The 11,175-nt window shown below is 34.0% G+C and overlaps 1 protein-coding gene across 1 annotated transcript; it reads right to left on the reverse strand.

Annotated features, from left to right (window-relative positions):
* Positions 1-4,832: 4,832 nt before the first annotated feature.
* Positions 4,833-10,190, reverse strand: LOC128167790 (proteoglycan 4-like). The gene is made up of 2 exons (XM_052833702.1): positions 8,512-10,190; positions 4,833-5,423 (listed from the first exon to the last, which is right to left on the reverse strand). The coding sequence occupies exons 1-2, from the start codon at positions 9,513-9,515 to the stop codon at positions 4,997-4,999; spliced, it is 1,431 nt and encodes a 476-aa protein (XP_052689662.1). The 5' UTR covers positions 9,516-10,190; the 3' UTR covers positions 4,833-4,996.
* Positions 10,191-11,175: the final 985 nt, after the last annotated feature.

An 11,175-nucleotide genomic window follows, 5' to 3' on the forward strand; every position in this document is an offset into this window, starting at 1 on the left:
CCAAAGTGCAATATTTTACAACGAAGACCTGCACATGTATTAAATTTCGGAAGACTTTCTCCAGCAGGTAGAGGCTCAATATACATGAAACGTGTACCATTGAGAATACTAGTCATTTTATTTGTAACTGGGTGACGAATCTTTTCGTACAGTATTTTGCTTGTGAGTTTGACTTTCAGTTTATTTAACATTTCATGTACGGCAGATTCGTCAACTGATAATGGTAAACCACATATGCGTATTTTAAGTGTTTGCTGAGACACTGATGTCGCTCCCGAAGAGTACGGATTTGTGTCGTAAAACGAAGCAGAAATGTCGTTGATTTCTATGCCCTGTGTTAACAGTTTGTTTCGGCTTTCCAATGTTTTCAAATAAATGCGCCACAGATTGCGGTCTAACTGTAGACAATGTAGGTCATCACCAATAACACGCATAATTGGATCTATAAGATCATAATCTGATAATCTCTTGTCTTCAGATGTTTGAATATCTGAGTTTTTCAGGTAAAGCGGTTTCAATGTACGGTCGACTGGCTGTGAGTTTTCGCTCACACTACCTGTGTTACCTGTAGTACCTGTGGCCATCGTATGTTCAAGTATGCGTGACCGATTCACCCAGTTCAAAATATATACACAAAGTATGAAAATGAATAATACGGTGAAAAAGCGAAATATTTTACACATCCAAGAGAAACATATATACACTTATCTATATGCGAAGTCATCCAGTCAAAAAAGGAGGTTTATCACTGGCGTAAACATCCAAAAATTGTCAAAACGATAGGAGCCCTGAGAAACACGTCCCTCAGTGTTCATATCACGTGACACTTTAATCTGTAAAATTCACACATATGTAAAATTCACACTTTAAAGTGTAAAATTCACACGTTAATCTGTAAAATTCACACTTTAATCTGTAAAATTCACACTTTTAAGTGTAAAATTCACACTGTAATTTGTAAATTTTACACTTTAATCTGTAAATTTTACACTTTAAAGTGTAAAATTCACACTTTAATCTGTAAAATTTACACTTTAAAGTGTAGAATTCACACTTTAATCTGAAACATTTACACTTTAATCTGTAAAATTCACACTTTAATCTGTAAAATCTACCTTTAATCTGTAAATTTTACACTTTAATCTGTAAAATTTACACTTTAATTTGTAAAATTTACACTTTAATCTGTAATTTTTACACTTTAATCTGTAAAATTCATACATTCATCTGTAAAATTCACACTTTAAAGTGTAAAATTCACACTTTAAAGTGTAAAATTCACACTTTAATCTGAAAATTTTACACTTTAATCTGTAAATTTCACACTTTAATCTGTAAATTTTACACATAAATCTGTAAAAATCACACATTAATCTGTAAAATACTATGTCAACACCACATGGTTGTTTTAATTAAATGTCCGACATTTCTTTGATTTTGCTTTAATAATAAACATTGCAATCGAGAAATGAGTTCTCATAAACAGTATTCAATTTTTCAAAAACTGAAACAGTTATAATTAAATTCTCTTAGACAAAATGTATCAGTGTCACATGGCCAAAATAATGTTCAACGCTAAGGGCTATAATGCAAGCTGTTTCCCTTGTCTTTTTCAATCAGATTAAAAGTTTCGCAAAAACTGAAAAAAGTGATAATTCAATGGACTAAAAACTAGCGATCACCACTTATTTATCTGACGGCCAGCCGGCCACCACATAATTATATTTATATGGTGGCCGCAACATAAAATGTAGAATTGTCTGTAACAATGTTTTGGGGTTTTGACTTTTTGTTCACTTTTATGCAAATACACAGTCTTCAAGCCTGCTAAATGTATACAAGACTTTTACTAGTTTAAAGCATCAATTTTATTCATTTGTATACAGTACAATTTTATTTAATCAAGTTTTTGTAGTACGTACACAACTCAAAGTACTGAACGTACACATGCTAAATCGAGGTTTAGACAGAATGCTACATAATGTATATTCTTTGAATGATCAGTAATTCAACACTATTTGTTATTTTGATTGTAAAATCATCATAAAACAGTGTGGAAGAAAGCCGAGGCATAAAACCACTGATATCTATTTGAAAAATCTACGGTTTTTTAAAAATATCACTGTGTAATGATGTCACTGTATTGAAGACAAAGTTTGAAATATTAACTAATTAAAATATTTCAGTCCATAATGCTTCGATCAAACCATCGGAAATGATAAATACTCTCCAATGTATGTGTATATATGAGCCAATTTTACAAGATAGTGTGTAAATTTTACACTTTAAAGTGTGAATTTTACACTTTAAAGGGTAAAATTTACAGATTAAAGTGTAAAATTTACAGATTAAAGTGTGAATTATACACATTAAAGTGTAACATTTACATATTAAAGTGTAAAATTTACAGATTAAAGTGTAAAATTTAGAGATTAAAGTGTAAAATTTACAGATTAAAGTGTGAATTTTACATTTTAAAGTGTGAATTTTACAGATTAAAGTGTAAATTTTACAGATTAAAGTGTGAATTTTACAGATTAAAGTGTGAATTTTACAGATTAAAGTGTAAAATTTACAGATTAAAGTGTAAATTTTACAGATTAAATTGTAAAATCTACAGATTAAAGTGTAAAATTTACAGATTAAAGTGTAAATGTTACAGATTAAAGTGTGAATTCTACACTTTAAAGTGTAAATTTTACAGATTAAAGTGTGAATTTTACACTTTAAAGTGTAAAATTTACAGATTAAAGTGTAAAATTTACAAATTACAGTGTGAATTTTACACTTAAAAGTGTGAATTTTACAGATTAAAGTGTGAATTTTACAGATTAACGTGTGAATTTTACACTTTAAAGTGTGAATTTTACATATGTGTGAATTTTACAGATTAAAGTGTAAAATCTACAGATTAAAGTGTAAATTTTACAGATAAAAGTGTAAAATATACAGATTAAAGTGTAAATTTTACAGATTAAAGTGTGAATTTTACACTTTAAAGTATAAATTTTACAGATATAAGTGTGAATTTTACAGATTAAAGTGTTAAATTTACAGATTAAAATGTAAAATTTACACTTTAAAGTGTAGAAAATAAAAAAATGTGAAGTGTATATGTGGCACTAATACGTTTCCGTAGTATAGCTATTTCAAATATTGTAATAATCTTTTTTTTTTTCATGTGGTATACTATCTATTCCTACATAATTTTTTTTATCAACTTATGAATAAAAATAACAACTGCAATGTGTACCTCTGATTTAAAATTATATATATTTAAAACGTATTTTACTTGAAGAATGATTTTAAAACACCAAAAAAAAAAAAAAGGAAATTGGCTGGAACCTGTTGTGAAAAATTGGGTACTAGTGTATGTGTTGTAGAGAAGGTACAAATGTCAGTAGTAAGATATGGTTTTTGGAGTTTTTATCACATAAGGTTTGATTTCAAGAAAGAGAAAAAAACCATCGCTTTAGCCAAAAAAATGCTTAGTTTATGTAGGGACCCACATTTCGCAATTTTTTTTCCCAATCAAGTAGTTTGTTATATTTTTGAATTCATTTTTGATTTTAAAAAATCTGTTAAACAAACATTGAGTGAATCGTATAAGTAAATGTATGTCAGTGTTACGAGAGAGTGGCCTCTAAATTAGATCATGCAGATATAAACATTCTGTCAAGGTCTCTTCAAACACGTCACAACAAAAGTTATCGCTCTTTGTCGATTAGTTATCAGTTAAAGGGGGCAAGGTGTTCAACAAATTAGCCCTTAAATTTTGGATATGAGCTTTAAAACTGTAAACTATAATTTAGTAAAGAAAACCTATATACATATTTTACAAATTTAAATATTTCCCCTGATCTTTATATATTCTTCTGCTCAAGACGATTAATAAAGTCCACAGGAGCACCTTATCGCTCTGCTCTCTTTGACATCAATATTATTTATATTAATATACAGATAAGATACCCCTGTGTAAAGTCTAAAAAGTTCAACGACCAGACGATTCGTGGAATGATTGTTGAAATGGTTAAAGATAATTTTTCATTTCATTTCCTTCAACATACTTTTTTTCTAGCAACGGGGGGGGGGGGGGGGGGGGGGGGGGTTAAAATTGCTTTGTTTGTTAATTTCTATTTAAAAATGTAAGTTTTATTGATCATAATATCTTATGCTCGTCATAGACTCAGGCATACCTATCTCTCAAGTGTAGACACTGCCATTTTCCCTGAATCATATTTTTCTAGTGTGGCAATGTCATGCTAAGCTACATGTATGAGCGTCTTTAACACCTCACTCTTGGCAATGTGTGAATCTGGCGTGTTGTATTCAAGGACATTTCATCTTTGAATGCATGGTCATACATTTAATCTTTATGGATGATCTAAATTGGGCTAACAATTAGATTAATAAAACCTACATCACCTGAATTATCATTTAAATACCGGCAACCATATCATCTGGTCTTGGAGGACCTCGTCTGCTCTCCAGTCGGGATTCTTTTCACCTCCTGCGTACTTTTAAACCTTTTGTTTTCCGTTCTTACGATATGCAAGCAAGGAACATAAAAATTATTGTTGTTTTTTGGTCTACTTAAAAGAAATGTCTATATGCGTAACATAATTAACTACTAGCATATATTCATTCATAAATGCCACACCATTTCTTTTAAATCTTCGAACATGATTTCTGTTAGGTCTCTACGAAACCTCCTTCGAGAATTTTTATTTGGACAGTTATGGATGCCACTATAAAGATTAACAACCACATTAATATTGTGTGGGATGAAGATATGGGTCAATTTTTTTCCAGAAAAATAAAAAAATTCAAAATTTTATATAGTATCCATTTATGAAAGGCAGTTTTTCTACACTCAGTAAATAGGAACACACAATTCAATTTTCTTGCATGCTCCTGAAAGTAATATCATATATACATGTATAATTAAATAATAGGGTTATATTGCTGGGGGTGTAATGAAGTAAGCTAGGATTGACTAAATCAATGGCACACATCGACTGGAGTGATTGAAATTAGTCCTTGCCAACCAGTCCTTTATTGCAGCTTGTTTTGATTTTAATTCCGAACTAGGGCACAGAAATTTGGGCAATTCTATATGGTCCTCTATGACGTCATCCGCATTCGTAATGACAACGGGTAGATTTTCTTTGTCTTCCTGTCCCGGGGTTTTCCTTTCGTTTGATTTGGCGCTGTTAAGACGGGACTGAGTTCCCTCCCCTGCGTTTTGTTGCGTGTCGTCGCCTGGCTCGTTCACCGGTTCACTTGTAATCGTCATGTCGTCCACCCAACAATGTGGACCCTTCAGGGGTTTTTTAACCTCGGGCTTTTTCTCCTCTTTCTCTGGTTCCGGGGGTGGTGGGGGCGGGGGTTCGGGTTCCTCCTTCTTTTTTCCTTTTGCACTCCTGAAAAATAAAAGAAATAAAATAAGCAATCGCGAAAATACTACAAGAGTTTTCAATATGCATATTTCTTCGGGACGGTAAATAGGTATATAGAAGATAAAATATAAAGTCTGTTCATAATTTAAAATGCCTTATTTTTTCTAAGGATTACATCAATACTTTCTTAAGTGCATTTAAACTTTAAAAGTTTATTATCCCTAGTTTCGGGTGTAGATTGGGACACTAATTGCTAGAAACCATAGGGAAAGAACCAATCTACAGTGACTAATTAACTATAGCATTACCTCCATATTAACTGTGTTTAGTGGGTAAGATTATTTGATGGTAATGAAAGGGTATACATGTACTATGGATTAATTATTGGGTTAAACAGATCTATGTTAATCTTTAGTCCTTTTTGTGAAGTTTTCATTCAATATAACCCACTTATATAATGTTCTTTATGTTAATAAACAGTACGCTGTAGATTTGAAGTCCCAGTACTGAGAAATCACAGATGGGTAGAAACATTTAAAATTTAAACTTGTTTGCAAGTCACCATGATATGGTTACCGTACATTTAAGGATGCCCTGGTAATGTACATGTTAGCATCGTAAAATCGGTCGAAGAATTTGAATAATTCAGTACATTATGTCATGTAATGGACCATTAGCATTTTGCTTTTGTGCGTTCATAATAATACTGATGCATTAAACGGTAACTCTACAGCCTTTAAAATGATTTTCTCCCTCTCGAGAATATGAGCCATTACTGTTGATACCTTGACCTATTTAAAAAAATTAAATTCTTTATGAATATCGCAAAAATTTATCAATTTGGTAAATGGTTTTCATCGATCTTTAAAGGGTATTTCAGAAAAACCAAACCTCGGTCATTTTCCGGTTAAGGATCATATCATTTTTTAAATGCAGGTTAAAATTGTTGGACCCATATTTATTAAGAACTACTTAAGTCTATAATGAAAGTAAGTAACCATGTTGAGCAAAACTATAATTATCATTGTATTAAACAGGTTTACTATTTGGGAGGTTTTCGTTATGCCTGTACCTTTTTGTTTTTTGTTATACATTTATCATCATATTGCAAGTCAGAGACGACGATTGATTCATGTGTCTCTTTGGATATGTCATATCAACTTGGTTTTATTCTCTGTTTATTTACAAAGCATGCAGACATCCCACAACTACGTGGGTTGTTGGTTTTTGTTTAGGTTTTTTTCTGTTCAAAGAAAAACTGTTAGTTTTGCATACGGAACATATCTTTAAACATCGTTTCAACTGTAAATAAGAATAAACTGTAATGATTATAAATTGGTGAAAAGTAAAACCCCGAGAGAGAAAGGAATTTGCGAGAGATCTGCGTTGGATTCCTTTGTTACAAAAGAGCAACAAATTGGTCCGTGTCAAAGGGTTATCACCTTCTGTTGTAAAACTTGTAAGACAGATGAGAAAATGTGGTCCCAAGATGCATTCAGTTGTCATTGTGTATGTTTGGAATAAACCAGGTGTTAGAATAAATACAACGGCATTGCACTGACACCTTGATGGACAACATAATACAAAACAAGAGGACAGATTCCTGGGAAGATATCAATTAATGAGCTAATTCAAAAATAGCCTTATATAAAGTTCGTGTAGAAGATATGAAAATGCCGCTTTTTTATTATTTCTTTAGGATATAATTTATCTGTTTCGAACAGAATTTGTGCACGGTTGAACGATCAAAAATGTTTAAAAAAGGTTAAATTAAATTTGAGTCTTATCAAGAAACTTAAAAAGGCTTTACGGCCAAATTTTAAGATTTATTTATTAATTACGGTGCAAATCAGAGTTTTAATTCGGACCTTTTATGCCACTTTAATGAGATCAGTGATAAGAAAAACAAACAAGAGGTCATATTGATATATGTGACAATTCTTTCATCTTCAGATACGGATCTCGAAGTTTTGAAATTATTTCCAATATTGCATACCGTAGTAGCCACAGAAAAGGTAATATTCGTCACATAATTTCAAACTGAACAAGTTGGAGATTTCGAAGACAAAACGAAATGAAAAGAAAAAGCCCTCTTCAAATATGCAGGTTTAATTTTGAAAAACTTTAATGGATTCATTGTTGATTCAGATTTTGAAACGTTGGCGGAATTCTTAACACGTTCTTAGATGTACACATTGATATCTCTTTGTATAAAAGAAAAACGATCTCCGGGACGCAAGGTCGTTTCCTGAGATCCCTTGAAGCAATATACTGGTAAACCTATCCAAGACGAGAGCTTTTATCGGGAAATGAAGAAAAGAACGTTTTATAATGTGTTTGGAAAAGATAAACAGGCCTTGTCACATCTATCAATACACAAAAAGCTTTGAAAATCTCGTTAAAAATCTTAAGGTGAATATGAATGCTGTCATTATTTGTGAATATTTTCTGTCGGTTAAATTGATACATAAAAGATTGAAATACAAAAAAATTCGAAGACCATTGTTACGCTTTATGTACGATTGTTTACTGTTAAATGAGCAAAACCCCCAGAAATGTGTAAACTAGAAGAGTTAAACAATACTAAGGTAAAACTAAAGAGGTACCAAAAAACAAAAATCAGTCTACCTGTAGAAACAATTTTAGACATGCACGATATGTGCCCCTTTTCCCGTTTGTGGACTTTAATAAGTCGATCTGTTATCCCGTTAATGCCGGCTTACTCTTTTTCTTTTTAATACGATCGTGTTAGGTCTTTTGAGATCCCCGAATTAATCCATTAAGGACTATCTAACATGAGACATGAATTGCCAATAAGGTACTGTAAACATTAGCACTTGTTTTGCTTCAATACGAGTTCTGGGGAGAACAATCCGATCATGTTTTGAACTGTGTGAGTAATCAGATTTGAATAGAATAAATGAATTGCTTAAGCTTAAGGCTCTCAAAAGTGTGAATGTTGTCTTTAAACATTTCTTTTTTCGCAAATTGAACTAAAATTAACACGTCTGTGACACTTCACCTTGCTCATCACGGAAAAAAAGACCTTAATTTTTTTTGTACTTCGGTTTTTGAATCTTAATTAACAGATATGAAACAATGTAGTACTAACTTTTTAGGACTTTTCCCTCTGGCTTTTGGACTTTTTCCTCGGGATCCCGTACTCTTTGGTCTTTTCCCACTTTTTGGTCTCTTCTCCGGCTCCGGAGGGGGGTCTGGTTTAGGTTCTTCCACAGGAGGAGGGGGAGCCGAATCCTCCTTTTTGCTATCCACGGAGCTGATGGAAGATTCTTCCTCTAGAGAATAGAAACGGATGGCGGAGGCATCACAATGAGGGCGGGTATAGGTGAACTCCGACTTGACAGTGCTGCTCTTGGATTCACAGTCACTAAAAACACTGTCCTGGGCAGTGCTATCATCCAGGTCAGGGATGGAGGAAAACTCAGACAAATTGCCATTCATAGGAATCAGGCGGTACTCGCTGGTTGAAGAGGTTGAGGATCTGGCAGTTGAAGTTAATGGAGTTACCACTCGGAAATCGCTGTTGCTCTGAGAGAGGGTTTTGCGTATTTCCGTGCGAATCTCTGTCGAACGTTCGTGCTTGAATTTCAGGGGAGGTTCTGAATTTGGACGCAGTCGTATAGAATTTAGCATCTGACTACGGGCATTGTACATGATGCTTCCACTCCTTGACGGACCTGTACTACCGTTGTGGTACTTCGGTAAGTGATCTGGCACAATCGCAGTGCTCGGCCGAATCGGGAGATTCTGCTTCTTGGCTTGAATCACTGAGTCGAACATCTTCTGACTGTAGTCTCGAAGATTTCCACTGTCTATCCTAGCCTGCTTCACTCTTCGGTCCAAATGTGTCCGTAAGTGTTGATGAGATTGGGCCATTTTCATAGATTCCTCTTTAGTATGTTGCATAGGATAGCTACTCAATGTCCTCTTTTGGACTGTAGTGTCGGAGTGGTGGCCTTTCCGTCTGTCCTGGGCTTTTCCTGTCAAGGCCCGCTGTTGTAATTTCATCGCGGTGATTCTGAGGTCTCTAAGGTTCGCCGGTCCCTGAACCGCAGTGTTGGTGAACAAGGCCCAGCGAAGTGAATCCGATTCCATGATTCGATCCCTTTTTATAGATGAACACCGAATCCAGCCTTTCAATGAAATGTCAAACAAGATATCTTCCTTGGTCGGAAGTCATTCTCGCTTATCGGGTGCAACCTTTCAAATAAGCACAGAGAAGAAATCTATTTAAACTAGCAAACAGTCAGTGTTCGCGCGCACAGATCCTTTTTTATGCGCTTGAAAGGAATTAATCAAACGATTACTCCATAATCTGAAAAGAAATTCTGTAGCTTATTTCAGACCGTTAGTCCGTGAATCCACAACACAAGTCTATTTCCCGTGAACTGTGAAGCACTGTAGTTAAAAGAATACACCGTGTTTTGGAACTAGACGTTTTTCACCAAAACAAGGACAATCGTGATTGTTCATTTTTTTTCAGTTCGGTCTTTCGATGTATGTTTCTTCACATTGTAACCAAGGACGCCCCATACATAATTCCGTCCATTTAATGCACCCCGTCTCTTTACTTACACAGATCTATCGCCGTTCTACACAGAAACTGCAATCCATTTAAGATAATGTCTTTTTAAATTTCTGTCGGGGCTTACCAGAGCTGACCCGATGAAACAAACAAGTATACAAGATACATTTTAATAGTACCATACTAAGTCAATATTTGAACGAACGTCTGGGTGACGGCAGTGTGCCTTCACTGGAAATCCTAACTCTTCGCCTCTTTAAAAATACATTGAAACTACAGGTTTCGTTGATAAAAGCCATCGATTTCTCATTGTTCATGATAGTAACACTTGCTTATTATCAGAGATGATTTTATGACGTGCAATTATAGGGCAAAATTCAAGTTTTAGTTCAAAAGCCCTTACAAAACGTAAAATGGGAGACAATGTCTAAGATAAGAATGGTTATTCATGGCTGACCTTCGCAGACTAAAACTGCTGAATTTCACACGGTGGAATTAGGGGGACACTTTTTTTCTTCTATTGGGCCAATATCGACCCTTCCGACGAATTGTGAAATTGACAACGTAGATATTGCCCACAAACATTTACAACCCACTGGTTCATTATGCATGCTGTATAGATTTATTGAGCGACGAAGTGGTGTACTCAAAACAAACATTATCACAGAGTACGTCCTGGGTTGTACCAGATACCAAAGCGTTTGATAGACTTGGTTCCAAACCATAAAATTCTGGAGTTAACGGGTGTGAAAAATTAGTTCTCCCTTCCAGAGAGTGTTGCAGATATTTGTCTCGTTAATTAACTTCCAATTCTTTATGCAAATCGAAGTTATCGCGGAATAGTTTAGACGTAATACGTCTGGGGGAAATCCAATTTCGACAAGAATGGTTGTAATCAATTTATATAACAACTTATCAAATCTATTTATCAAATGCCTTAAGAAGGTATTTTAAATCGAGTTGTCAGTCAGGAAATCGCTGGTCCCCAACCAGTGAAACGTGACGTTTTCCTTCCGTAATTCATGGAATGTATTTTTTTTTTTGACGGAATTTTTTTTGCATTAAGATATTGAAAATAAAGTCAGATATTTCAATAATTTAGAAAGACTTTTATTTTGTTACACTACATCCCATTTCTTCCATTGGTGGTACTAGCACCAAAACAAATTCTAGCTTCGGTGAGAAACACTTCTCTACGATGCATTGTTAAAATTTATTCTACTTCCGACA

Source organism: Crassostrea angulata, chromosome 10 (genome assembly GCF_025612915.1).
Source record: "Crassostrea angulata isolate pt1a10 chromosome 10, ASM2561291v2, whole genome shotgun sequence".
Classification (NCBI taxonomy): Eukaryota; Metazoa; Mollusca; class Bivalvia; order Ostreida; family Ostreidae; genus Magallana; species Magallana angulata.